Genomic DNA, 27,041 nt, shown 5'->3' with positions numbered 1-27,041 from the left:
CCCCCCCCCCGTGAAATGAACATAGTAGAATCCAAATGGTATGTGACACGGGTGTGAAGTCTTGAAATTATACGTTTGGGCTGCATAATACGTGTATTAGATGGAATCTGGTGATGGTATATTCTTGGCCGACTGTGTCATGCGTATTTCATGAAATTTATGTATGATAGAACATGGTGAATCGGGTGTGGGAAAACAGTCAGAATAGGCTGGATCTGTGTCTGATAAAACTCGGGCCTGATGAAGCTCAATGTTAGCGGACTCTACTTAATGCAGATATATGCCGGTTGCAAAAGATGAAACCTAGGTCTAGTATAACACAGGTGTGGTAGATAGAGGTGATACATGGAGGCAGTGAGAACAAGAAACCCAAAAAGAAGGTAAGGCAAGATTCAGGTTTGGCAATATCGAGACTGGATTCAAAGGACGTGGGATGATCCAAGTGCGCTGCAACATTTGTTTAATAGAACCAAGTATGATGAAATAAAAGTGCGATACCATCTGGATATACTGAGATCTAGGGTATATTGGCAATGACTTGAATACTTCCCAGCTATGACAGTGGGAAAATCCAAGTGCTCACATTTGTTCCTGCCCACCGCCACGTCAAAAGGTCCCCACTAGTAGGACCTCTGTGATTTCAGGATATCCTAGTATGTATACCGATAACAGTCCAATCTGCTTGATGTTGGTGGCAACACCTCGTCCCAAGCTTATACAGGCTTCTTGGCTTTTAACGTTTCAGTTTTGCAGACCCAGTCACATTTGACCACTTTCATCGGCCAGTCTGCGCAAGTCGCTCTTACTCGGTGACTAAACAAACATGACTATCATTTTGGTTTGAAATCTGAATGACCCGTGGCTCTTTCACGCTGTTTTTTGAACTTCGGCTGTACTCTTCGTGTTTTCTTCACCATACTTGCGTCTGGGGTATCTTTTCATCCATAATAATCCCACCGGATGTCTTCTGATATACCCTTGGATCAACACACATTATTTCTTTTGATGCATGGAAACACTCTTTCATGGAGGCTTCATTGGACACATCACAGTGTGCTCCATGGCAATAATGATAAATTTTGCACCCGTCTCTGCTTATTCCCGAAAGCAGGCTTAGTCCTTTTCCGGGTATACTAGTATCACCAAAAACATCTACAAATACAAATTATATGTGCCGCGACATGTAGCTGGTTCAATTACCACCTGCTGGATATCTTTAATGTGACACACCGATGTGGCCGGGAAATTTTACCATCGATTTCCAAGGTTTCTTGCAAAATGAGATCTGGCAATTTCACGCAAATGGAATCTCGGCCCCAAAGTAGACTGTGTACTCAGCAGGCGTGTTACTCTGGTGATTTTGGTTACCCGAGACACCAGCTAATACTACTGATTTGTTTTGAGGGGCCGAAAATGAAAGCCATAGGTGAATCCCATGGTCTTTCACAAAATACTCTGCACGTAAATGTTTGGGAAAAGCTATTTCTTTGGGGAAGGATCCTCTTTTTTTTTTATGCCGGGCAGCGGGCGAGTTCAGCTGTAATGCAGAATGAAAATGTGAATCACCTCTAAAAAAGGGAATTTATTTTGATGGGGCGCTGCTCGCTGTAACTTTGGTTTTGCAACAGATTTGTTATGACAAAATGCAACTCGTTTGATGTATCTTGTTTCATGTAATGATGCCATTGGAGTGCCCAGGTACACTATCAATTACCATTGGGAAATCGCCATTTATAGAAGATAAGAGAGTTTGTTTGGTTGAATATCATTAATAAAGACTCATAACACCTATTGCGTTTAATTTGGGAATTTTCAGTACAGCAAGCTCGGAATATAAGCCTGCTTATGACAGCAAGCTCATGCAATGGAGCATTGGTCATTACAGCTGTTGTTCTTTTGACAGAATGTTGCCTAATTCAGCTCCGTCGCAAAAATGGACCACTACTCGCTGCAGCTATTTTTATGACTACGTTTCATCTCGTCACTGTCTACTTCAGCCATCTTTTATTATGACGCAGTCATTTCTTATATAATAGGGTGCTGCAGTATGCAGCATTGTTGGGGTCTGCCCATTGAAGCGATCTCGTTTAGGCCAAACACTGTTCAATACCGCTAGTACTCAAAAAAGACGTCCGTGTTTGCTCAAGGGGATGTATTCCACTTTGGTCTTTTTATTTCATGGAATATGGAGGATGAGTGACGACCCAGTCTCCACCGTTACAGCTGCGTGTTTAGTATGCTACAGATTCTTCTACAAGCTGCCCGTCTTTTTCCACCAAGCGACATTTCCAGTTTGTACCAAAAAACCCCAAGTGTGTAAACCTGCAATAGAACATTATCTGTGCGTATTCCACGGCAGTGAATGAAGCCTGGATTAGTGGCGTTGAGTTTAGGCACTCCACGGACTCTTCCGGTTTTCTCAGCGCAATTAGTGAATCTGTCTGGTGCTCCATGAACTGGTTGATTAAACAATCAATTTTCCCCGTCAAACATAGATTTCCATTCCACCTACCATAAGCATCTTTCCCACCAACCCTCGTACTTTTTCTGAAACGTCAAACATAAATTATCCATTTGACCTACCATATGCATCCTCGCCACCAGATTCTCGTAGTCTTGTCTTAAACGTCAAACATAAATTTCCATACCAACAACCATAAGCATCTTTCCCACCAACCCTCGTACTTTTTCTGAAACGTCAAACATAAATTATCCATTTGACCTACCCATGACATCTGCGTTTGTTACCTGGGCCCGCTCGCGGCCGGCATAAATACTATAAATTACATTCCGCACAGCTAATTACTACGGCCAGCACCAAACAACAGCACGCAAAAAAACCCACGTTCGCCTAAACCCAAAAACACGCGCCTTCCCCCCAGGCCCAGCAGCCCCCAGCACCCTCCATAGGCTTTGCACCCCTAATCTCATCTGGACAGGCAAGCACGGCCCTATCCCAGGACACAGCCCGGCCCCGGCCAATGTCGCGCGACATCGCGACACGCGACCGCCCAGCGTTCCAGCATCACCGGCCCCCATATCTCCTCCTTCTCACTGCACTTCTCTTCTTTCTCCACCCAAAAAAAAACACCCCCTGGACATGGACCCCCCCACAGAGCACCCCTCGGAACAGGCGGCGGCGCCCTCGGATGTCGTGCCGCTAGCCGCCGAGCTCGCCCAGCAGGCCGCGCAACAACACGCCCAGCAAGAGGCCGAGGATGAACAGCTCCCGCCGACGATTGGCGAGGCCAATATCGAGGACGAGGGCCCCGGGGATATCGCCCCGGAAAGCGCCGGGCCAGCGGATGACGACGTGGTCCCGCATCGGGCCGAAAGCGGCGAGCCCGCCGCGCACATAACCGGCGACTACGACGAAACCAATCTCTTCAGCATGAAGCCACAAAAGGCCGCGGCGGCCGCGGCCGAGCAGACGCGCAAAAAGAACATCCGGCGGCGCGGCGCGGACGAGCCCGCGGCCCGCACGGAGGCGCAGACGCCCATGGACCTGGGCGCGGACGAGGACGGCGGCATGGGCTTCTCCAACGAGGACCCCGCGGCGCGCAGGCGGCGGCTCTTGGAGGAGAAAATGGACCTGGCCGTCAAGGCGCGCACGGCCAAGCGGCGGCGGGCGGACGAGGACGACTTGGAGCGGATGCAGGACGACCGGATCGACTACCTCAAGAACAAGATGATCGAGGCCGCCAACATGGACGTGGACAAGAACCTGCAGGGCCAGATCGCCACGGAGAAGCTCAAGTTGTTGCGCGAGGTCATGGACACCTTGGCCAAGGCAGACCTCGCGATTCTGATCTTGGACAACAACCTCCTTGAGGCCGTGCGCTTGTGGCTCGAGCCGTTGCCGGACGCGTCCATGCCCGCGTACCAGATCCAGAAGGACTTGCTCCTGCTGCTTGCGAGCTTGCCCATCAAGACGGACCACCTTGTGGCCAGCGGCATCGGCAAGGTGCTCGTGTTCTACCAGCGGAGCAGCCGCACGGAGCCCAACTTGAAGAAGATCGTGGACCGCTTGATCGGCGAGTGGACGAGGCCCATCTTGAACAAGCTGGACTCGTACAAGGACCGCACCATCCGCTTCAACGACTACAACAAGGCGCGCTTCTCCAACAAGTTGGCGCTGCAGCGGGCCAAGCCGGCCGAGCCCAAGTCGCTCTACGAGCAGCAGGCCGAGCGCCGCAACCGCGCGGCCATTCCGAGCGCGCGGACCACGGCGTACAAGATTGCGCCCAGGGTGGACCCCAGCTTGTTGATGCGCCTGCAGCGCGGCTCGGGCGAGATGTTCACGCGGATCAACCGCAAGATGACCAACTCCAAGAAGAAGGTGGTGAAGAAGTCGGGGCCTTCCATCGAGGGCAAGAACCTTTCCATGTGATTGCTCCGGGCGCGGCGCTGGTGCTTGGAGAGAGTGGTGTGGAGCCAGCGAAGTGGAGCAAAGAGGATGGAGAGGTTGTTTTGCAGCTGGAGAAGTGAAGCAAAGAGGCTGGACAGACTGTTGTGCAGCTGGAGAAGTGAAGCAAAGAGGATGGACAGACTGTTGTGCAGCTGGAGAACCGAAACAAAGAGGATGGACAGACTGTTGTGGAGCCAGAGAACCGAAACAAAAGCTTCGATACAGTGTTCTGGGGCCAGAGAGATCTCAAACAAAGAGGCTGGACAGACATCTACAGCCAACGAGAATCAAAAGAAAGAGGCGGGGCAGACGGTGCTGGGGCCAAGGACCCGTCCCAAGATTTAACGGCTGCGCCCGCGCGAGTGGTGTCACTTGATCTCGCGCCCGTGCGTAAGCCAATGACTCAAATTGTAATGAAATCGTATTCCGTCGGTTTCCACGCCCAATGCTTGGCGGCCCGTAGTTGGCAGTGCTCGGGGGACCCCCGAAAATTGCTGCACACCATACCAGCGTTCCGGGCTGATTCCGCAGTGAACAACCGGCACGATCCACGGCTGGAATGAGGGCACAGTTCCACACAGACATTCGCTCCATCACCGTAGCTTCCACCCAGGTATTTATCTGTTTCCGGTTCGAATTGCCCGAGCGTTCGTTCCAAGCCCATGGTGTATTCGAGACAACATGGGCCAATCACAATTACTGGAGCTATGGATGTTGTAGCGCAACAGTTCGAATCGCCAAAAGCCATGGATTTGGCTTCCGGTGCTCGAACTGTTTGCGGCGGCCTTTTGTTCAATGCCAAGTTTACATTGTCAGCATCCAACAAAAAGAGCGAGCCACAAGTATGCCCTCAATGCCAAAGCCCATCAGCTACTATCACCAGTAGCAGTTGCGTATCAGCAGTCTACGCACCTCATCCAAGGCTGACCACAAAGAACAAAAGCATGGCTCTCGCCCGTTCGGGCCTACACGTCTGCTAATCAATGTATCGTACTATTATATAGGTATGTGAATAACCGGGCGCATATGCAGAGGGAAACAGGGAAAACTTACGATCTTGGCTTCTCCTTCTTCTCCTTCCACAAAGCCAACAAGGAAACACCAGAGACCTTGACAACCTTGAATCTGACACCTGGAATGTCACCCTTGGCCTTACCTCTTCTACCGAAACCGGCCAACAAGACCTCGTCGTTCTCGTCGACAAAGTTCAAACAACCGTCATTTGGCACGAAGGCGGTGACCTTCTTACCGTTCTTGATCAACTGAACACGCACACACTTTCTGATAGCGGAGTTTGGCTGCTTGGACTCAACACCGATTTTCTCCAACACAATACCCTTGGCGTGCGAGGAGCCTCCGAATGGAGAAGACTTGAAAGCCGTTCCCAACAATCTAGCCTTGTAAGCTTGGTCGGCCCATCTGTTGTTACGTCTGTGGACTCTCAATTTTCTGGCGGAGTTAAGACCTCTTGGTTTACCGTTACCCATGGTTGCTGATGAAGATGAGATTAGAGGGTAGATTTCGGGAAGAAGACTTTTTTTTCTGCGTCCGCTCGCTGCCGCGTAGCGGGGTCACGTGCGCGGGCCGCTGCTGGGCACTGCAGGAGGACGCGCCGGCGCGCACGTGCCTAGGGCTCGAGCCCTGCAGACCTGTAGAAAAGTCACGTGACGTCTTGCCGCCGCCTCGCCCTGGCGGGCGCTGGTTGGCTGATGGTGTTGATTTGTGTTTATTGTTTCCCGGTGTCGCGCTTATGGGTTGGTTGTGTTGTGTTGCGTTTATGGGTTGGTTGTGGCGGCTGTTTGGAAGCGTGGGTGGTTGAGTCCGGCGCGTCACGTGACCCACCTCCGCTGGCTGGCTTCGACGCCATAGGCCAATTGACACGATACTTCCAGTCTTGCCAAATTGTGCGGTGCTGTTGCTTATGGATCTTGGTGTTAATTTCCTGGTGCACTTCGTGCCTCTTGGACGGGCTGCTGGGTTCACTGTTATAGTTACTTCAGTGCGGCATAAATATGCTTTCTCTCTCTCTTTACGAGAATAGAGAAATACGAGAGTAGAGAAATTGGGTATGACGAGGATGTATGTGATTTTTCGGCTATCAAAAGACATTTGAAGCTTTTTTATTTTTCTTTTGGCTCTGGCTTTGCATATGTATCTATGATCTAGAGTTAAGAGGTCTCGCTTTCCGCGTGATGGTTCGTTGCCCTAGGTCTGTGTTTCTGGCCGAATCTCTAATTGACACATAATGGTTCACCTCTTCCAGAGACCGCCGGAAAATTGGTACTGGACATATATAGATAATATAAATATGTATAGATGTAGATGTGGATATGGCCAATAGAGAAATGGCTAATGGAGAGATGGCCAATAGGATCAATAGAATGATTTTGATTATGATTAAAATCATGTTTGGCTTTAAGAGTACTTGGTAAATTAAGTCCATGCCCAGTTTCAGGACAGGTTATTTTTTTTCCAAATCTTTTATACATTTTAGGTGAGGATGCTTTATATTTAGAAGCTAAAGTATAAGCACAAGAGCTTTGTAGATATCATATAATTCTTCCTAGTCTGCTAAAATTAGATGCAAATAAATAATAATTTAACAATCCGTTAATCTTTTGAGAATGGTTTAAATGAAGATTCTGAAATACAAGTTACTCCTGATGTTTTAGATAATAAAATGAGAGATGTTAGAGATTCAGATATCGGTTTAATTTTAGCTAAACCTGCAGAATATCATACATGTAGTGAATTACCTGTATTAGTTACTCCTAAAGTATAAATAACCCTTTTTTATCTCCGATTTCAGAGTATATATTCAATTATTTGGCTACTGGAGAGATGGCTACCTGAGAGATGGCTAATAGACAAATATATGATACGTGCTTCCGCCTCTCTTTTCTATTGCAACCACAATAAGTACCTTTGCTAACCTTGCATGTACTGTCCGGAAAAAAATGTTTCGACTTTTCGACCAATTGGTTGTACTTTCAATACCTATGGTATACATAACTTTCGTGGTCTCGAGAAGCGCAAAAAATTTGATCATGAACATATGCACGATAAACTCGATCGACTATCATAAATACACTATAGAATGAATTACCGTCGGAAAGTTGCAAATACAGCCTTTATCTAAGTTTGGCATCGAAGTTTGGCGTCCACACGTTACGCCAGTACCAGATTGGAATTAATTGATAAAGCCTTTACTTTCAAAAAACACAAAGACTATCTCTAAATTAAAGTCATTCAATACGTATAAGCAAATTGATCTCCCCGACACACCGCCCCAAAATCCTTCGATCTTTGGAACATGGACACTAAGTATTTCACACATGACGATGGGTGTAGGCTCATTCCCCGTGGCCGGTCATCTTTTAAGCATCTGAGTTGCAAAGCTCTAAGGGTAGAGAAAAATCCAGCTCAAAAGTCCCCTACCGTTTTGGAATTTCTCTTCACCACCGTGTCTCTTCGCTTCGTCAATGAAATGTGCCCCAAGTTTATCATTCTCCTCACAAATATTTCTTTCAAAACTGCGATACAGCGCATAGTGACACTTCGTGTGGAGGAGCTTCTCCATATATGCTAGGAATTGATTTGGAGTATATAAAATGTAAACATTTATTAATATCAGTAGTACTATTCAATTGTAAATTCAGTATTGTAGAAACAGTATGAGGAGTTGCGAGGTGTTCTGATTTTTAGTAGTAATAAAATGGGTAATTAGAGAATTGTTATTTAACTAGCTGAAAAGGGATTTTGTGAAAGGTTTGATGGAGAAATACCTTCTCAACGTAGTCTCTGTGTTCAAAAGGCATGCCAACCATGTCTGGTATATCTATTGAAGCATACCATATGCATCAGTCTAGGTCAAACACCGAGCGTGTAAAAGCGACGCAGGTGCGTGAATAAAACAATCTACAGTATTACAAACCCTTTGCTTTGAAATCATGTGCTCTTAAACCCCTCATTGGCACATTCACAATGCCTTTCAGGGGACTTTTCGATTACAAATAATAAAAAAGAAGTCCGGGAACCCCAATAAAGTTTCGCTGGTGTGGAGAGTTCTGGTCTATATTACTAGAACATACATTTTGAGAATCTAAATACCCTTCTTTTCAGGCAGTACGTATACACTGTCTCTTTATCTATAAGGGTTAATTTTGTTATCCACAACGTTCATGTCTTCGAGATGCATAATATATGACTTGCCTTTACAGTCTGCAAGCATGAACGTGGGTTCTCAATCTTACTCTTGACCAGTCAATAACCTGAGCGTAGAAGAGCACATGATGCATTATACAATTAAAGATGGAGGTGCAGCATTTAGACGAGTTTGCTCATCTTTGCGGCGTATAGTTTTTCTTATCTATCTCCCTATCCAAGGCTTCCCAAAGACAATGGCTCAGTACAAGCCCCACAGCACTCAGACAATGCGCAATTTCTTTCTTGCCTTGAGCATCCTCAAAAAGGCAAGGAAGAGCAAGTCCAACTGGTCCTTGAACATGAACAACATGCCCTGCACTATGACTCCCTTCAACAACTGCGGCGCCACGCCCTTGTACAACCCCCGGATTTTCTCTGTCTGCCACAAGTGGGCCAAGGCCTCCACAAAACTATTGAAGTGGATGTCGTCATCGTGATCAGGAGTCTCTGTCTCCACACTTCCGCTGTCTTTTGCAGCCGTTTTTTTCGCCACCTTCTTCTGGAGCATTGCCTTGGACACGATCAACGGCTGCGTCGAGAGCGTGGCTAGCGACTTGGCACACATGCCGAGCGAGAAGCTCTCCAAGGGCCCCAAGAACTCCTTGTTCTCAAAGAAAATCTGCTTCAACCGCTCGTACGAACCGTAGGTGATGGACGGATTGATGCACAAGACCAACGACACCTTCAAGCCCTTCCAGAAGCCATGCACGCCGTCGTGCACATAGATCTCCCGGGCCAACTGGTACAACGAGCGGTGCTCCTTGTCGGTCTGCTGCTGCGTGGTGATCACGCCAATCGGCATGGTGAATAGCTGCGAGATGGCCGCGGCCAATGCCCCCAAAAACAACTCGAGCACCGTCAGATGCTTGCGGGTGGCGGCGGTTTTGGTGAGCAGCGCATACGCCTGCCGCACGACCGAGTACCAGTAGAAGTAGGAGAAGTTCTGGGCCGCAGAGCCCAAGATGGACGAAAACAACCCGTGGTACCAGCCCAACACGCCCTTTTTCGCGTGGATCTTCTGTAACACGTCCACGGTGTTTTTGTACTTCAAGGCGTTCTTTTTGCGGCTCACAAGAACGGAGTCGTCTCCCGTGCTGGCACTCATAATGTCGCCCTCCACGCTGCTGCTAGGCAGCATTGAGTCGTGCTTTTTGACCTGGGTCTGGATGATTGTTTTGCTCAAATCCAACGGGTACACCAAGGTGTTGGCAATGGCCGACGCCAAGGCTCCACTGGCGGCTTTTTCTAGGGGTGTAAGGGCCATGGTGTACTGGGAGTATATACGAGTGTATGAGGGGTGGATCCGTAGCTTTTGATGTAGCGTGGGAATGCACCGATGTAGCGTGGGAATGCACCGATGTAGCGTGGGAATGCACCGATGTTTGGCGGCGGTTAGTCTAAACCGTACCTAAAAGTTACCGGATTCCGGGTTCTATGTAATGGCCCGTGATATCAAAGAAACACGAAGCACTAGAACAATGTATGTACCAGGAGGGGAAATACCAGCGAGTCGATCCCGGAAGAACAGACAGAATCACAAGACAATACCAAGCGGCTATGCACCCGAGAAGTGCAGGCGAAAAAGAACTGAATGGATCCCGCTGGTTCCTAGTGTGTTTCGATCTATGGAACCAATCGACAATGGAGAATCCGTCTATTAGCAAGCAATCAGCCAGGCGCGACCAGTCTTATATGGGCAAAAAAGGAATTCTGATCAGCACGTGCAAATCAAGTGCAGAATTAAGTACTTCGGCGATACCTGGGACGGGACCATAACTGAGGCCTGACGTGAAGTGTTTTTATATACGCTTGTCTGGCCCGAGGATGGACCGTGTGCATACGCGTGCGCATTAGCCGAGGAAAGAAGAGGAGAATGTGCCCCACATCGCTGTCTGCAGGGCTATTGTAGTCACGTGACGAGCCTCCACGTGACCGCGCTGCGGCTGCGCCTGTTGAACAGAATGCCCCCGCTCTTCCTGTGGTTTTCCCGGGACGGTTGTTTTTGGATTGGTCAGATGATGGAGGCTCCCGAAATCTGCTTGAAAATCCATTGGGAATGACAAAAAATATATATTAGGGCACTAGGTACCTATTAAAAAGTTAAGCGTTGGTACAAAATCTTTATGATTCTTGCTTTTCTTCTATCAGATGTATCTACTTAAAAGAGCTGGCAGATGTTCTGATAAAAATTGTACATATTTTTGTTTCATCAAATGTTTCAAGCTAGAAAAGAAGGCGAAAAAGCGTAGAATGAGGCTGGTGTTAATCTGTCGAGCCATATTTGGTTGCATAACCAAAGCCATAGACTTGAGATGTCATCCAGCTTACAAAAGACATACCATGCACATTTTGAGACGACTGGTATTATGGCATTTATGACCCTGGTTTACTCTTTTGATTTGGCATTTCTGGTGCATGGGAGCTGGTGCTGACCAGGGCTTGAATAAATTAATTAAGCGAGAAAACGGATCTTGGAATTCCTTGTTTCGAGAGCGATTAGTGGCAGACTTTTGAGTCCCGAAGTGGGGGGAAGTAAAAAGTATTATTTTCTCTGGTATAGTTCCTTGGTCAGCTCTCAGAGGTTCAGACCAGCGACGTGCTGTGGCCCATATAAATAAACCTCCAGAAAGAAGAATTGAAGCTCACTGAATTCAGAACTTCATACTTTCATAAAGAGTTCAATTCATTAGAAACTTTTGACGTTTTTGGGTACGTTTTCCATGCATGATGTGAAGTCTCACTAAGCTTGACAATAACAGTGGGGCTTCCACACAAAAGCTCCATACTCTTAGTAAGTAAAAAAATACTGTTGGACCGTCTTAGCCTGACAAGCTGAGCGCTTCTAATCATGTGTGGAAGATGTATCGCGAAGGCCTTTCAATCGTACTCTATACGAAATGGAGCCGGTGACGGAGTGCGACATTCCAAATGTGTCTGGCCTTTGGAATGTGTTTCTTCCCGCAATATACCCGCGAGGCTCAAAAGAACAAAAGTCATGCGATTGATCCATGTGGCATCAGACAGTGTCAGGTCGTAGGTTCACTTTACATGTGCTAAGTTGCGAAGACCAAACCCTTCCTATTATCTTGTTCGGGCCTCAGAATATCAAACCGTTTATCGTATTCATTATTGAGTGGTGTTCACGGAAGTGAAACGATCGCTTGATGGTGTCGGCTTCTCCCTATACGGGCCTTGTCGGGGCAAAAAGATTGCAGCACCACAATTTCGCATATGGTCTCCCACTACACTACTCAGTGTGGCCCTATGCAGCTTAACTAACGTTGATCGGACGGGAAACAGTGCTTCCTGCATGGTATGGCCGCAACCGACAGACTTCTACAGATGTTACTTTCGGCCAAGAGGGTTGCGAGAATTGTATATGTGAATTAAAAAAGAAAAAAGGTACTAAAGAAGGATTTTCGACACAGGTAAGCTAGCTCCTTCAAATACTTCCTTCCAAAATTCTATCCAAGGAGTCGATGACGTAATATCCAATACGTAAACAGATACGGGCCATGAGGACCGTCCAGGCCGTGACTAACGGAAGGGGACGGGCCGAGCTAAGACACTTAATACGTAGCTGGGAGCTGTTTAAAGGTTTTATATATATATTAGTTATATATTTTTGCCCCTTTAATCAGATGAATCTACCAAAAGAAAAAAAAGAAAAAAAAAACAGAAAATCGGACACCTTGACTGGTTTATTAAAGTCGTTCGCATGGTTTATTTGCTTAGGGACCAGGAGTCAAAGACAGATATACGTCTGCCGCCTTGTCAAATGAACTAAGGTCACGGGCCCTCAGGAAAATATATCCTATGGGCCGATGACATTTAGTTGATTTTATTCAAGTGGTTGACCTTGGTTATGGGCAGAAGTCTTTTTGAGGTCACATCCTCTTTGGGAGGTTTCGTGAATTTGTGCTCGCGCCTTATTATCTGAGCCAATGTTACAATCTAATACGGGTTATTTTCTTTATAGTTTTTCGTTAGTGGTGGGGTTTTACATCGCTCCAGTGACACCCTATAATAAGATGTTTCTTTAAGAAAAATAGTTCCAGAAATAAGCCCTCTACTAAAACAAAGAAAATCAATTATCTGAGTGAAGCGACTTTTCACTTATGCTAGGAATTGATGACTTAGTATCCAATACGTAAACACAGACATGCCAGGTGAACGGCCAGGCTTTAATTAGCAGAAGCGGACGGGCCGCGATTCGACACTAGGTACAAAGCTGGGGTCTGTTTAAAGGTTGTACTTATATTATTATTGTGTAAATTTATTTCTTTTATCAGATGAATCGACAAAGAAAAAGGTTTCAAATCATTCTTTCTATGGTTTTTTATCGGAAGAGTCTCGCAGAAGACGAAGGGACAGTCAAACAAGTTCATATTCTTTATTCTTCCTCTAATTAATTTTCTAACCCCTCCTCGTATCATTCCCTGGTAATTTATTTGATGATTTGATGCTTCCTCTATTCTTCCTCTAATTTATAGTCTAGTTCATCATCGAATTATTCCTCTGTCAATTTATTCGATAATTTCTCTGATCCTTCAACTGAAGCTTTCTCTCATTTTTGCTCTAGGGTTCTTCCTCTAATTCTTCCTCTAATTCTTCCTCTAATTCTTCCTCTAATTCTTCCTCTAATTCTTCCTCTAATTCTTCCTCTCATTCTTCGTCTGATAATTTATTAAAGTATTACTTTTATTATTCCTCTTTTTTTTCCTCTGATATATCGTCTAATTAGTTCTCTAATGCTTCTCTCAGTATTTCTCTAATTCTTCCCCTCATTCTTCAGATGTTGGGATCTGCTCTACAGGAAGCAACCCTCTGTTTCCACGGCCCAGAACACAGTACTACTTCATGTATTTAGAACGCCCATCGTTTATCATGCTTCCCATGGCATGTTTGAAGCAAGACCAAGACTATAAACATCATATCCTTTTCTCTAATTTAGTCCTCATCATTCTCTAATTTCTTCCTACTACTCACGACCATTCGATCACCTTCCTATCGGTACCACAGCTAAGCACTTTATCCCCATAGAACGCCCCACATTTTATTCTTCCATCGTGTCCATGTAGCTTCACGTCGACAGATTTATCAAAAACATCAAGGCCTCGAATCACCCCGTCGTCCCCAATGATCCACACCCCACTTCCGTCGTACCTCCACTGGATTTGTGCATCGCTATATTTGTCCTGGGGTGAATAAGTGTTTAAATTGCAAAGAATCTGATTTCGCAAAATAAACAGGTCATCTTTCTGGCCCACTTCTCGTAACAGGACCACAATCACCCGCATGTGTGGTTCGTGAGATGTGCCCACGGCCACAAGGGGGCAAGCCACCTCGTTCTCTTGAAAGATTTTCACGCACATGGGAGAAAACCCCGAAGCCGAAAACTCAGCGTCGTTTAGCGCTAATCGGCAGTCCAAGTAGAAAGCTTCTTTCTCGTTGAGACAGAGAACGTCCATGAGGGTGATCTCCCGTTTGCAGACTAGAACATAGAGCTTGTTTTCGTATACAACGGCATCCAAACAGCTTCCTTGATTGGCCAATTTGTATGGCGTACCAACAGGCTTCAACTTGAAGCCATCTGACTTGTCCACCACGTGCACCTTTACGTGGAAGTCCCAGCCCATGCTCACCACATATGTCTCTCCATGCCACGTGACCACCTTTATATCCGTCACTAACCGGGGATGTATTTGTGTTTCGGATAGAGCGTCAAAACCACATAGGTTTTCCGAAAGCCTACCACTGGTGACCTTGCCGTTCATGCCACATAATAGAACTAGGTCTCCGGCCACCACTATACGTCTAACAACCACGTTTCCGATTACAGCCTGGATCTTCAGCACCACTTTTTTCGTACGGAGGTCTGCTACTACTAGGCTTTTAGCCGAGGTTGCTAGAAGTGCATACTCCCCTGTTTTCTGTGTTAGAATTGCGCAATCTACTATAAGCTCGCTGACCGGGCCCAATTCCAGCGGCGTTTTCGGGTATGGCGCCAGCCACGGCTTGAGCTGTGTACTTTTCACTGCCTGTAAGTCATCACTTAGAACTTCGTCATAATCAGGGCCATTTTTCTGATCTATGCTGAGATACCTAAGGCGGTCTGCAATGATTGTTTCTAGGGTTTCTTCGTGCGGAAGCTCGGGCAGAATGATGTTTCCGTGCTCTGCCTCAAATGTGCGTAGTGTCTCTTTGTATCCATTTTCCTTCAAGAAATGAGCGATGAAGCTATGTACAGACATCGGGGCTGAAAAGGTGTTTGTATGAAGTGAAATATGAGCAGGCTGAGATCTGGGGAAAAGAACCTTCGTCACGTGATGGTGCTTGTTCCACAGGAGAGATATTATTTGCATGTTCTTTTGACTGTCTCTATTAAATGATTTGCTTGTCGATCTATGAACCAGTATCCAGAGCAATTGTGCTCATACTCGTTTGATATTTATATCTGCCTTACATCCCTCTGTGTTTGTCCATGCCTAGCTAGCCGTTGTAACCTTTCAGAGATCGGATAACAGTCAGACTTAAGCTTGGTAGAAGATAGGTAAAAGCCCCCTTTGTACAGTATTCTTCTTACCTCCAGCTTTCTGCTATATGCCACTATGGGCCTTCTAAGTCGGGCTCAGGCACTCCCCATTTCTCACAGTAATCTTTGGTCTGATTATTGGGCCAATACTGCATCGGCACCACCTGTACCTTCACGTCCGGCGCCACCTTCTTGAAATTCTTGGGAATACAGGAGTTATTGGGGATTTTTGCCGCCTCAAAATCAACCATCTCGTTGAGCTCCGCAAGCAAGTTGTCGAGTTTTTCGGGCTCGAGGAGATCTTGCGCACTGATATCCGCCCAATTGGGTGTTTTCACGAAATTCTCCACCACCTTCTGGATCGCAATGGCCCTGGGGTCATAGTAAAGATTCTTGTTCTTGAAAGACGGGTGCTGGGGGTTGGCCTCAATAGACTTTGCGGCGATAAAAGATCGTCTTGGGAGGCACTTGTCGAGGGCCATGAAGTATGTTTCCGGGCCAGCAGACCGGAATTTGGCGGCCGCTTTTTTCTTGTCTTTCTTGGTGATCTTTGAGGATGGCTCCTCGGCATGACTTCTTGAGTTTTTTGCATCTGTCAGGCCCTCGGCGGATGTGCCTTCTGTGTCTTCTGCGCTTGTGTTACCTGAAGGTGATATGTCTTTGCTTTCCTCCTTCTGTTCCATTTGAAGAGTCTCATCAGGCCCGGAGGTCTCTTCCGAAACATCCATATCATCCATATCCAACGCGATTTCATTGGCGTCCTTCAGTTTCTCGGACTCCACGCTAATCTTCCTTCGCTTATTCTCGCCTGGATCTAAAGCACTCGTTTCTGCGGTTTTTGCAGCCGGGCTTTCGTGCTTGACTGTGGCCTCAAAGAATGTGTGCATATGCAGCGAGAACCAGTTCTTAGGCTTCAAGTGGGTCATGGCTGTGGTGGCCAAAGGAGAACCCAAATGGCCGCGTTCGATGTCTGTCTTCAAAAACGGCTTATTCTTCAAAAGAGTGCCCTTGTTGCCCCATTCCCAGATACCCTTGGGCCAGTCGTGCGACAACATGACATCTGACGAGCCCGAAAGCATCAATTTGAGAAAGTTCTTGGGCTTCACGTGATATATAGATCTTATAGTGGAGTGGTTGTAAGGCAACTTGTACGCCGGCGGATTGTCTGATTTCGCCTTGACAAAGCTGTCATGGCTGTAGATCCCGCTGGCTCCCAGGATCCGTAAGCCTTTGTACCAAATTGTGCCGAATTCGCCTAGATAGTAAATTCCTGGGGCGACCCATCCTCCATACTGGAGCTCCCTCAAATACAGAGACAGCTCGTGATTTCCTCCTATGAAAACCGTGAGTATAGGGGCCTTTTTCTTTCCCAGATAGTAGTTGGGGAAGTCGCCCATCTCGAGGTACTTCTGGGGCACATTCATTGCTTTTAGGTCCCGTTGGTTGCGAATGGCCTGGAAATCGCCACAGATGACGAGAAGCTCGGCGTTTTTCGGCACTTGCAGGTAGATTTTGTTGAGCTTACCGTGGCAGCAGCCCTCTACTGCTATACGTACGGGCTTCATGTCACAAATGGAGTCTGAATCCGGGATATTCGTGGACATTGGGGAGAAAAGAAGCAGTTCAGCTGATGTTCGAGATGGGCCTGCACCCGTACACCTCGTGTCAAGCTTACGTCAAGTAAAGGCCCTTGAAATTGAAATTCAGTGGGACGAGCTGATTTTCTTAGACCCGGCAAGGCTCCTTCTTGTCCGATCATCGTGTGTAAACCATGGGCGTGGGATGGGTGGGGAAACACCATTGTGAGCAAGCGTTTCAAGAAAAACTGGCACTGTATGGGGGCATTGGCCACAAGTGATTGGGTCTACAATACTTTGACATTTTTTGCGTGTCGGTTTAAATGTCTTTTCTTCGAGAGAGTCAGTTGAATCTTGTGAAAAGATAAAGTGTTCTTCGATTGGGTAGAGAAATTGGGGAGTACGACTGATGAATTATCTTCGCACTAAGTTTTATTCGCAGGTGTCTTGAGAGTTTTTGATATGTTGGCTTCGATTTGTAGCTTTGAAAACGAATTGTTATACATTGGCGCCTGGGGCCTGTCCACGCATGGACGAGCTTCTGGCAGTAAAATCTTCGTTCTAGTGGAACCCTCTTGTCATGAAGTCAGATAGGTACAGAAACTGAATCACCATTCATTAATCGAACGGTGGCTCTTGGTAATCAGCTCGGGAACTTCATTATCCTTACGTGATACGGCATGTATGTTCAGGGGGATACCACCAATTTGATTAAGAAACCTGGGACTTTTCTATATCATGGAAAGTGACGACGCAGTAAATCTTTGGTTTCAGCGGTGGCCCGTTCCAAATGAAATGTATCATGGGTTATGCGATACGTGGCATACTCCATGGGCAATCCCACCGGTGTGCCTATCCATCCACTGGCACTATTCTACCAATGCCAGCTGTATTCCCACCAACAATGTCGCAATCTTCCCACCAACAGTATTGTAGTATGCCCACCAATAGTATCTCAGTACGCCCACCAATAGTATCTCAGTATGTCTACCAAGAGTATCTCAGTATGCTTACCAACAGTATACTAATATGACCTCTTGGCACACGTCAGCGTTTGGACTGTTACCCAGGGTAAATGTCCGGTAACAATCCCCATCAATTCCCCACATTACCCTCTCCATCCTGCTGCCTCTCCATCCTGCTGCCTCTCCATCCTACACTACCTCTCCATCCTACACTACCTCTCCATCCTACACTACCTCTCCATCCTACACTGCCTCATGGAAATCGCTTACATTGGTCTATATGCCTCGTACTCACTTGGGCCACCTAGAACTTGAAAACGTGGTCCTTGGTGTAGCCCAACTCGGACAAAATGCCCGTGACCTCGCCCTGGTCGGAAGGCGAAACCTTGTTGCCGGAAATGGCGTTGTACAAAGGAGGCGGTCCGCACACGAAGATCTTGGAGTCCGCGGAGGGGCCCGGGAGGTGCTCCTTCAAAAAGGCCTTGTCGATGTGGCCCGTGTGGCCGGTCCAGCCCTCCTCCGGCTTGTCGATGAAGTAGTGCACGTTGATCTGGTCCTTGTGTTCGGCGGCCACCTTGTCCAACTCCTTCTTCAACAAAATGTCCTTCTCGCTCAAGGAGCCGTAGAACAAGTCCACCTTGGTGTTGTCGCTGGGGTTCTTGCTGATCTCGTGGATCAACTGGTACAAGGGCGTGATGCCCGAGCCGCCGCCAATCAAGGTGATTTTCTTGAACTGGTTGGGCTCCCACTTCCACTTGACGATGGGGCCCTTGAAGCTGACCGTGTCGTTGGGCTTGAGGTCGTGCACGTGCTTGGAGAACTTGCCCTCGGGGTACGTTTTGATGACAAACTCAATGGTGCCCTTCTGGTCGGGGTCCGAAACGGGCGTGTATGGCCGCACCACATTGTTGCCCTTGGACGTCACGTACTTGGCCATCAAGCACGAGGCCGTGACCAACCCAGACACGTCGTCCGGGCTGTTCAACTCGAAAACATAGTGCTTCGTGTTGGACGAGATGTGCCACGAGTCCTTCAACTTCAAGTCGATCCACTCGCTGCCGTCCTTGAACGTTTTGGAGGGCTCGTTCCAGATCTTGGGTCCGGAAAAGTGCCACGCGAGCCCGGCGGCGCCAATGGCGCCCAACGTGGGGTAGAAGAGTCTGCTGGCGGCTCTGGTGACAGACATGGTGGATAGCACAGGCGGTGTTTGGGGTGTGCAAGGCTAACTCCGGGTGGGCAATTGCGTGCTGCGGAGATAACGGCGGCTTAGAAATTCGGCGGCTTCGAAATTCGGCGTGTTCTTGGGCTCGACTGCTTTTGGGGGGCGGTCGTTGACAGGAACTGGAGTTTCTAGGGTGGAGAAGAAGGGCGCCGGGCCCGCGCTCTTGTATCTAGCTTGGCCGTGGAGCAACAGTGGGCGCGCACGCAGGGCCAACGAAAAAAAAAAAAAACGAGCCGGGGCCAGGGCCATAATATTTCCTGGCCGCCCCACGGCAGCAGAAAAAAAAAACCAGACTGGCAGGGCGGTGTTTTTTGTTTGCCTGGTCCGGGGCCCGGCCACGTGCGGGGGCTCTGCCGCACCTCCTGGCGCTGGGGGCATGGTGCCTGTGGGTTTCGTGGGATGGCCCTGGAGGTGCTGGTATGACGTGGGTGCAATTTGCCATTGCGCCTTCGCAGTCGCTCATTGGCGGGGCGGGGGCGAAACAGGAATCGGCGAAAGAGCAAGACTGGACCGCGCGGCCACGGCCCTAATTGAGACGGGCGTTTTTACTTTGATATTTTTTTTTTTCTTCGACTTATGGTTTGTTGGTTTGCTGCTTTTGGTGATGCTTCTGGAGATGATCTTTAGTGCTTCTGGCGTGGCTTCTGGTATGACTATGGTATTGCTTATGGTATGACTATGGTATTGCTTATGGTATGACTAGTAATGCTTCTGGTAATGCTTCTGGTAATGCTTCTGGTATTGCTTCTAGTAATGCTTTTGGTGATATTTTTGATGATGATCTTTAGTGCTTCTGGTATGACTTCTGGTATTACCCCTGGTATTACTTCTGGTAACGCTTCTGGTAATACTTCTGGTATGACTTCTGGTATGACTTCTGGTATGACTTCTGGTATGACTTCTGGTATGACTTCTGGTATGACTTCTGGTATTACATCTGGTTCTACTTCTGGTGATTTTCTGAAAGCTCTTCTGTGATCTGTGATGCTTCTGATCAAACCTCTGGGTATTTCCTCGGCTTGTTACCTCGGCCTATTGCTTCTATTTGTTACATCTCTATTCTCTTGGTTTTCTCTCTAATTCTCCCGCTGCGCCTCTAATTATTACTCTTAAATCTGGCTTCTGATAATTTCCCTGTTTCTTCCCTCTGATACTTCCCTCTGCTTCACTCCTCTTATTCCTCTTTCCCCTGAATACTTTTCTTCTAATTCCCTCTGATCATTCCCTCGAACTAACACCTCTGCCTATTGCACCCGGAAGACCTCTGTTTCCTTCTGAGTATCGCCTCCAATTATCTCCATTGTTGCCTCCCTCGAAGCCTGTCAAAATAAAAACTTCACCCACCTGATTAGCTCAATGCCCAAAACTCACCTCAGACTCAAATAAAAAGGAATATCTCAGAAAACTCCTTCGGCCATTTCATGGTTGGACCGAGATTCGCACCCACATACCTCAATCCAACCATCCAAATCACCTGATTTGTCAACAGCCCAAGATCCAGCACCATGTCATGTCGCTTTCCATAGTTCTTCTTGTAAAGACTCGTAGCGTAGATGGGTCAAGACTCTGGGTGAAACAAGACATGGAATGTGTCACGTGACCGCCCGGAAGAAGTAGAGGCTTCTCTTCAAGCTTTTAGCAGCCGCCATGTGGCTATCATCTTTTGGTGGTCGTGATTGTAGCTGTGTTTATTTGGCAGTGCCGAATGGAAATACCAGCGCTCGCGGTTCATTAGTGGAAATCAGAAAACTCATTAAATAACGTGCGAGTAGTCGAGGCGGCACTCGACTTCTGACAAGTTTCGGCAATTTAGTCTTTGGTAGTCTCGTTCTCCTGTCGTTTAACTGTTGCTTTTGGCACTTTTTCTGGGCATTCTAGCTCAAATAGCAAGACACAAATTCACGTATCAAATACTATGATGTATCGCTAGTGGCTACTGCTAATGAGTTTCATCTGGCGTGCGATGCGCTTGCCGGATACGAGAGCCAAACTGCCTTTATCAATTTCAGGTACTTAAAAAGAGTCGTTGATTAATTATGCTATCTCATGTGTTCCGGTAAAAAAAAGAACGTATTTCTGCGGTTTCGTATTTTAAAATGGGTTTTTACAAAACAAAATTGCGTTGTGAGGAGAATGATTTTTGCAATGTGTAGGAAAAAATCTCAATATTTATAAACAGAGCCAAAATTCACCTCTCAACATGCACTCTATATAGAACCAAACAGGCTTTCATAGCACAGTGAATAAAAGCTATAAAAACATACATGCATTGTTCTCTACATAATATCAGCTTTTTAGACCAGGATCTCTAAAAAAAATGATTACAGACACCCGGAAGCTAGCGGGTTTCTGCTGAGTCTATAATAACAACTCCAAATATATATACTGAGCATAAAATCTAACTGGACTCAAACAAGTGGATGCAAAACCAGCTCAATATTTGTGAAATATAAAAACGTAGATCATCCTGAGGAAAGCTGGAGAGCAAGCCCCGGGGCAGCTCAATTAAACAAAGACTCTAATTATAAATGGAGTGACCCGAAGCTATGTTCTGCACCAGACCTTGCAATAATAAAACAGGTCCGCTGTTCCAATCACTTAGGTTCCAAAGCTACACCAGCAAATTGATTTCTGCACGCACGAGGAAGAAACCACTCTTTCTGAAATATTCAGAAACTCCGGTGCCGCCTCGACTGTTGCAGTCACATTGAACATGCGCAGCTAGTGCCCCTATCGAACGAGCCTACATGAGCATTTCTTCGAACCAGGGCTTAAGACACAGCGAAATTCGGATTTCCGAGGCCCTCAAACACAGCTTGAGGATCTAGGCATATAAATCCAGAATGAAGAAATGCCATGAACACATTATGACTAACGGACCCCTCTAATACACCAATAATTCACGAAGTTATATATCTTTCGGACGCACTTGCGCACCCCGCATCCGGAGCAACTGCCCCAGTTCCTACATATGCATCAGGTGATCCAGCGTCAGATCATATGATCCACCTTGCTACCACCTTTCTTCTTCTCTACATCACACGTTGGATTTCATCCATCAACTGAAATAAACTCGTAAGTCCACAAATACATACTCACGACCCATTGCTATGCTCGCTGGCAAATCACAGAAAGAACTACTCAAGCTAGCCCGGCTGATTGTCCAGCCTTTACAGCTGAACTTCCACAAAGGCCAGGCGGGAAAGGTCGGCATTTTCGGCGGCTGCGAGGACTACACAGGCGCCCCCTTTTTTGCCTCCCATTCAGCAGCATTGGTGGGCGCAGACCTCAGCCACGTGATCTGCGAGAAACTAGCGGCGCCGGTCATCAAGGGATACTCGCCCGACTTGATGGTGCACCCCTATTTGTACGAGCTGCTGAATCCAGAGGTGGCCCGCTTTGCCCCTGCAGAAACGTGGGCCGCCTTGCTGAAAAAAACGCCCACGGAGGCCTTAAAGGACGAGCTGCTCGGGAAGATCGTGGACACGCATATCTTGCCCAAGGTGATGGCACTCGTGGACCGGATCGACGTTTTTGTGGTGGGCCCGGGCTTTGGGCGCGACCCCTTGATGCTCAAGACGCTCCAGCGCATTTTGCAGGAGATCATGGTGGCCAACAAACCGGTGGTTCTCGACGCAGACTCGCTTTTCCTTATTCTGTTGGACCCGCTGCTCATCCGGGGATACAAGAAAGCCGTGATCACGCCCAACGTGGTGGAGTTTGGCCGGATCTGCTCGGCCCTCGGGATCGAAAACACAGACTCCGTAGAAACCGCGCAGAAAGTCTCGGAACTGTTGGGCGGCGTGGTGGTGGTGAAAAAGGGCGCACAGGAGGTCATAGTGAGGGGCCAGAGCTGCCTCTTGAACGATATGGAGGGGTCGGTCAGACGCGTGGGTGGCCAGGGCGATACACTCACAGGAGCCATGGCCACCATGCTTGTGTGGGCGTCCCATTATCAGGAGGGCGCCTGGGAAACGCCGAGATACGAGCACATTGAAAACGACGACCTTGCTTTGGTTGCGTGCTACGCGGCGTGTGCGTTGGTGAGGGCGGCCAGCAACAAAGCATTTGGCCGGTACAAGAGATCGATGCAGACATCGAACATCCACGAATTCTTGGGCGAGGCTTATGGGGAGCTTTTCGAGGCCTCTGGTGAGCAGACTATTGGCAAGAGCCAGTGATTATGGGCCCTGGGACACTTGGGTATTGAGAAAAATACATCCTGGGTTTGCAACTGTATTGTCTTGTGGACTGTGACGATGCGGCCTTGGGTGAAAAGGCCGAGGAAGAGAGCGTGAGTAGTGACTGGCTCGCTACGATTATCAGGAGTGTGATGGACGAGACTTGAGATACATTAGCCTGCGACTGTGACGAAGCCGGGTTGCTGGACAGAGAGTATTATAGCCCGTATTTCGTTCAACCTTTCACTTCGGAGTGCCATTGCTGGAGGCAGCTGAAGTCTGGACTTTTCTACAAAGCTCCTGGTTGCTCCTTACGTAGCTGAAAAAAATCATGGCTGTTTGCCAAATATTTTCAGCTGGCTGAATGTAGTGTATGTCAAGCAAACGCTTGTAAGAATCTTATGTCTAAGTGACGAGGGCTGTGTTTGTATTAGTCAGAAGCCCACAAAGCAAAATATTGGGCGGCATCCAACTTGATTAGGCTGGACGGTAAGACTTTGTATGAAAGCTGTTGCGTTTAAGAGCAGACCAGATAGTCAAACAGTGAAAAGAGTATTTGCCGCTTGAAAACAGGCATATCTTCCATTAGTTCAGAGTAGAAACAGAAACAGATTGGAACAGAAGCAGAGACAGAAGTGAAATTAGGGGCAGAATTAGAACCAAATTAAAAACATAATCAGAAGCAAAATCAGAAGCCAAAACAGAGGCAGAAACAGAAGCAAAATTAGGGGCAGAATTAGAACCAAATTAGAAGCAAAATCAGAAGCAAAATCAGAAGCAAAATTAGGGGCAAAATTAGAAGCAAAATTAGAAGCATTACAGAGGCAAAACCAGAGGCAAAATTAGAAGCAAAATTAGAAGCAAAATTAGAAGCAAAATTAGAAGCCAAATAAAAAGCCAAATCAGAAGCCAAATCAGAAGCCAAATCGCCCCCCAAAACCCGCCACTCTTGATTGATTCAAAGGGCCTCTTTTTTCGACTCGGCCTGATCCACCGCTTTAAAAAGTCTCCCAATCGGGAACATTTTTCCGCACCACCTGCTGACCATTTGGCGAAACCGGCACTCGGCTCTGGATCCGCGGTCCATCGGCATCTTCACAAGACGCAAGCTATATAGTAACCGAGATCTCCCAGTCACGTTTTCCCCACCCATCTGCTACGTTTTTTTTTTGCAAAGCCAAGCGACCAAAACTAAGGTCTGCACTGATATTTTACACATAGTCAGAGCCACCAGCGCCTTCTTGGAAAATAGGTGCTGCTTGGCTGAATTCTGATACCCAACCTTTCTCAAGGCACGTCCCCGACTTCTACAGGCTGACAGTTTAGAAGCGCCACACAGACCAGGGATCCGACGCAAAACCCCGGCTTTATAATTCCGAAGCACTATATTTCCCCAAGCGTATTGCGCCAAAATCCGCAGAAATGGACGCCAGCTGTGGGCCCGCAAACGCGCTATCACAACTCTCCAAGCATACGCAAAGAGACAATTCCTTACAGCATGAACGGCAGCATTTGCCCGGAAACTTGGCGCCTAGTGCGTTCCGCAATGGCCCGGGCATAGACGCCAGGCTTAGCCAGGATTTCCACCGGTTCAACCAGGGAACTTCTTCCGACTTCCAGGCGCACAGTCTACAGAATCAAAACACATATGCCCCGGCCGCCCTGGCCCCAATGGGCCCCCGTGCTCATGGGGGCAGGAACCAAGAATGGGTGCAGGATTTCCGGGGGCTTTCTCTTGAAGAACAGAGCAGGGCCCATCCGCAAAGCACGGGCCAGAAGGAGGGCTGGCATCTCCAGTTCATGCAAAACATGCAAAACATGCAAAACATGCAAAACATGCAAAACATGCCGAAAACACAAAACATGCAAACCATGCAAAGCGTGTCTCAGAACGGCTGGCAAAACATGCAAGCCCACCAGCCAATGATGGGCCTGCTAGGCCACCAGCTACACGAAACGCAGCTCGGCCTGCAGACCCACCAGCACAGCGACTTGCATATGTCCCAGATCGACGACCAGGCGCTCTCACGACATTTCGACGTGATCGAGCAGGAGTTGGAGCAAGGCGAAAACCAGGCCCCACAGACACACCGGGCCGAACAGCCAGGCCAGGCCAAACAGGAACACGACAATGTGCAGCCGGTGGACGACACCGAAAAACAGCACTTTGCCGACGCGGCACGCCAGGTGCACGAGCTGATGGTCACGGGCCACGCACAGCAATCACAAGAAACGGCGCACAAATTCCAGCAGTCGGATTTCTTGAAGTTGATGTCGCAAATCCTGGACCGGCTGGTCGAGCTCTCGAAAGAGGGCGACAAGCTTGTGCAAAAGAGCACGGGCGAAGATATCCGCCAGCATCTCAGTGATCCGTTGCGCCACGAGCGAAGTCACGAACCCGACTACCACGTGCCTCCACACGGAAGCGTGCCTGCGGACCTGGCCAATTTTCCCCAAACCACGAATGAGTCACAGAACATCCGCAGCCATCTCCCAGACCCGTTAGCGCATATCCGAGACGGAGCTCTTGACGGAGATTTGACTTCATTCCAGGCTGCCCAGGTGGTTAGCGGGGGCCAGGTGCAGGGCGGTGGCTGGATGGAAGATGACATGTGGGAATCCGAGGGCCGGCCGGCCGGCCGCGGGCGGCCTTCATTGATGTCGCAAGAGGATCAGGAAGTCTACGACGATTACCGCAACGATGATTACTAGGAGTTTTCTATGTGTAGATCAAGAGATTATGGTCAGTTGAGAGACGCAAGATATGGTAGATGGTGATCGGTGACAGCGGACGGTGGCGGCGACTATAGACAATGACAGGTCAAGACGATTGGCCTTGATGCAAAGATAGCCGTGGCGAACGATCAGTGTTTAAAAAGAAAAAAAAAACAAACCCGCCAGAAATGATCGAGGGACGAATCTTGGCTCAGGATTGGAAGAGAGGGTCTTTCTGAGTTCTAGAATCTGCCAATAGAATCCTGATATATGCTAAGGGTGTGTCGTGAGCTTTCGTTAGATTTCCTTTTTGATAGTACCATGTGAAGAGTGTTTGTTTTCATTGATGTGTACTGTCATGGGACACACAACCGATGAATGTGCCACTTGTTCTTCTCGGAAGTATTTGAGAGATCGATGCCCTTGATTGAATGTTCTGCATCAATATGAATACAGGGTATGTTGATATGTGGAGATGATAATATGATAATTCTAGTTCCTGGAGTTGCCGTTCAAAATGGTGTCATCAGAACCATTTATTTGTTACTTGATCAGACTACGTTAAGATAGGATAAGTGTCCCTACTTATCGAATCGTGTATCCCAAGCCCTTGCAGATTCTAAAGATAGGAATAGTCAAAATAGCTCTTTCAGATGAAAAAAAAAAATCAATTGACATTAAGAAAGCCACTAGCTTCTTCAAGTCACAAAACAAAATTGATAAGCAAGTACTCAAGCAGCTACTCATATTCGTAAGTTGTGAGATGCTTCATAGACTGTGCTTCAAACTAAATGAGTTTCGCCTGAAGAAATCTGAGGCTGTGTCTTCAAAATACTTTATTGCCCTGCTCGTATAGCCGGAATGTCTTGAATACCCGGTGTGTTTCGAAATAGAGCACCTCAACCCCTGTTGAAAATAAAGGCATGTTTGTACTTTGGTCCATAATTTCGTTACGAAATAATCTTTTTGACGAGACAATAATGTTTTGACTTCTCAGAAGGGAAGCATCACGCGTCAATACATGAAAAAGAGTGGTCCTAAGTTTTGACCATAGAATGAAGGTGGAACAATCAATTGAATGCAGAGCTAATAATTTATGCCTCTAGTTCAATCATCTTTCAACTAGTATATGGTCTTCATTTGCTCGAAAAGTGAGCATGTATTTATAGAAAGTGGTTTTTTTCTATTTAATCTTCCTAAGACACATATCTAATATCAGGGTACTCGAAATT

General features: G+C 47.5%; 9 protein-coding genes across 9 annotated transcripts, besides 1 other annotated feature; 4 read left to right on the top strand and 5 right to left on the bottom strand.

Moving 5' to 3' along the window:
- The first annotated feature begins 2,761 nt into the window (after positions 1-2,761).
- METBIDRAFT_116957 (uncharacterized protein) lies at positions 2,762-4,522 on the top strand. The gene has a single exon (XM_018854064.1). It carries the CDS (start codon positions 3,101-3,103, stop codon positions 4,388-4,390), a length of 1,290 nt encoding a protein of 429 aa, XP_018714548.1. The 5' UTR covers positions 2,762-3,100; the 3' UTR covers positions 4,391-4,522.
- Positions 4,523-5,457: 935 nt separating this feature from the next.
- Positions 5,458-5,895, bottom strand: RPS23A (40S ribosomal protein uS12; the record flags this gene model as incomplete). Its single annotated transcript, XM_018856632.1, has 1 exon — positions 5,458-5,895. One exon carries the CDS (start codon positions 5,893-5,895, stop codon positions 5,458-5,460), a length of 438 nt encoding a protein of 145 aa, XP_018714547.1.
- A 2,939-nt stretch (positions 5,896-8,834) lies between these two features.
- Positions 8,835-9,878, bottom strand: ANT1 (Ant1p; the record flags this gene model as incomplete). Its single annotated transcript, XM_018856567.1, has 1 exon — positions 8,835-9,878. The coding sequence occupies one exon, from the start codon at positions 9,876-9,878 to the stop codon at positions 8,835-8,837; it is 1,044 nt and encodes a 347-aa protein (XP_018714546.1).
- Positions 9,879-11,816: 1,938 nt separating this feature from the next.
- Positions 11,817-11,999: a sequence feature (Protein overlapping with rRNA (METBIDRAFT_37289, OBA24064.1) was converted to a misc_feature.).
- A 1,325-nt stretch (positions 12,000-13,324) lies between these two features.
- METBIDRAFT_30409 (uncharacterized protein) lies at positions 13,325-14,873 on the bottom strand. The gene has a single exon (XM_018855632.1). The coding sequence runs from the start codon at positions 14,866-14,868 to the stop codon at positions 13,600-13,602; it is 1,269 nt and encodes a 422-aa protein (XP_018714544.1). The 5' UTR covers positions 14,869-14,873; the 3' UTR covers positions 13,325-13,599.
- A 101-nt stretch (positions 14,874-14,974) lies between these two features.
- DBR1 (RNA lariat debranching enzyme) lies at positions 14,975-17,114 on the bottom strand. Its single transcript, XM_018855631.1, has one exon. It carries the CDS (start codon positions 16,751-16,753, stop codon positions 15,224-15,226), a length of 1,530 nt encoding a protein of 509 aa, XP_018714543.1. The 5' UTR covers positions 16,754-17,114; the 3' UTR covers positions 14,975-15,223.
- Positions 17,115-17,995: 881 nt separating this feature from the next.
- On the bottom strand, positions 17,996-18,877 carry MCR1 (cytochrome-b5 reductase; the record flags this gene model as incomplete). The annotated part of the gene is made up of 1 exon (XM_018856439.1): positions 17,996-18,877. One exon carries the CDS (start codon positions 18,875-18,877, stop codon positions 17,996-17,998), a length of 882 nt encoding a protein of 293 aa, XP_018714542.1.
- A 510-nt stretch (positions 18,878-19,387) lies between these two features.
- Positions 19,388-20,268, top strand: METBIDRAFT_30406 (uncharacterized protein). The gene is given in 2 exon segments (XM_018855630.1): positions 19,388-19,709; positions 19,722-20,268. 2 exon segments carry the CDS (start codon positions 19,619-19,621, stop codon positions 19,889-19,891), a joined length of 261 nt encoding a protein of 86 aa, XP_018714541.1. The 5' UTR covers positions 19,388-19,618; the 3' UTR covers positions 19,892-20,268.
- Positions 20,269-22,023: 1,755 nt separating this feature from the next.
- On the top strand, positions 22,024-23,094 carry METBIDRAFT_76943 (NADHX dehydratase; the record flags this gene model as incomplete). The annotated part of the gene is made up of 1 exon (XM_018858611.1): positions 22,024-23,094. The coding sequence occupies one exon, from the start codon at positions 22,024-22,026 to the stop codon at positions 23,092-23,094; it is 1,071 nt and encodes a 356-aa protein (XP_018714540.1).
- A 1,422-nt stretch (positions 23,095-24,516) lies between these two features.
- METBIDRAFT_10240 (uncharacterized protein) lies at positions 24,517-25,806 on the top strand (the record flags this gene model as incomplete). Its single annotated transcript, XM_018853721.1, has 1 exon — positions 24,517-25,806. The coding sequence occupies one exon, from the start codon at positions 24,517-24,519 to the stop codon at positions 25,804-25,806; it is 1,290 nt and encodes a 429-aa protein (XP_018714539.1).
- Positions 25,807-27,041: the final 1,235 nt, after the last annotated feature.

This window comes from Metschnikowia bicuspidata, assembly GCF_001664035.1.
Source record: "Metschnikowia bicuspidata var. bicuspidata NRRL YB-4993 chromosome Unknown METBIscaffold_1, whole genome shotgun sequence".
Classification (NCBI taxonomy): domain Eukaryota; kingdom Fungi; phylum Ascomycota; class Pichiomycetes; order Serinales; family Metschnikowiaceae; genus Metschnikowia; species Metschnikowia bicuspidata.
Note: the sequence above shows the minus strand (reverse complement) of the source record. Positions and strands in the feature narration are given on the sequence as shown.

Bases quoted from the DNA above. Each gene is read 5' to 3' on its own strand.
- METBIDRAFT_116957 (XM_018854064.1), top strand. From the start codon at position 3,101: ATGGACCCCCCCACAGAGCACCCCTCGGAACAGGCGGCGGCGCCCTCG.
- METBIDRAFT_30409 (XM_018855632.1), bottom strand. From the start codon at position 14,868: ATGTCTGTACATAGCTTCATCGCTCATTTCTTGAAGGAAAATGGATAC.
- DBR1 (XM_018855631.1), bottom strand. From the start codon at position 16,753: ATGTCCACGAATATCCCGGATTCAGACTCCATTTGTGACATGAAGCCC.
- METBIDRAFT_30406 (XM_018855630.1), top strand. From the start codon at position 19,619: ATGCTTCTGGTAATGCTTCTGGTAATGCTTCTGGTATTGCTTCTAGTA.